This window comes from Myotis brandtii, unplaced genomic scaffold (assembly GCF_000412655.1).
Source record: "Myotis brandtii unplaced genomic scaffold, ASM41265v1 scaffold786, whole genome shotgun sequence".
NCBI lineage: Eukaryota > Metazoa > Chordata > Mammalia > Chiroptera > Vespertilionidae > Myotis > Myotis brandtii.
This window is the reverse complement of record NW_005371157.1, coordinates 149,609-149,959: the sequence shown is the minus strand read 5'-3', so window position 1 is coordinate 149,959 and position 351 is coordinate 149,609. Positions and strand designations below refer to the sequence as shown.

Genomic DNA, 351 nt, shown 5'->3' with positions numbered 1-351 from the left:
CCCCGCCTGGCTGGCCGGGCTGGCCCGGAGCCCTGGGTCCCCGTCTCCCTCCCCAAGCACTTGGCTGCGTCCCCTGACCCCGGAGGGCAGGACTCGTGTCTGGACACCGCAGCCCTTGGACGAAACCGCTCTGATAAACACGGGGCCTGGACAGGAATGTGCGCGGGAGGGAGTCACCTTACGTTGACCCCAGGGCCCAGGGCGCAGGCTTTGCTCTGGATTCTGGGAATTCCCTTCCAGGCAGGAAGACCAGCCCGTTTCCCGGAGGCTGTGGGCAGAGGGGAGGCCGGGCCAGCGTTTCGCAAGGGGGTGGGGACATGCCAGTCCCTGCCGGGCCCTGTCCATTGCGTC

At 68.4% G+C, this 351-nt stretch overlaps 1 protein-coding gene across 1 annotated transcript in view; it reads right to left on the bottom strand.

Moving 5' to 3' along the window:
* GNA12 (guanine nucleotide binding protein (G protein) alpha 12) overlaps window positions 1-351 on the bottom strand; it is a 68,548-nt gene that overhangs the window by 60,709 nt on the left and 7,488 nt on the right. Inside the window, exon 3 of the mRNA XM_014530978.1 lies at window positions 108-114. Within this exon, the coding sequence (XP_014386464.1) occupies window positions 108-114 (7 nt within the window). The remainder of the gene's footprint in view (window positions 1-107; window positions 115-351) is intronic.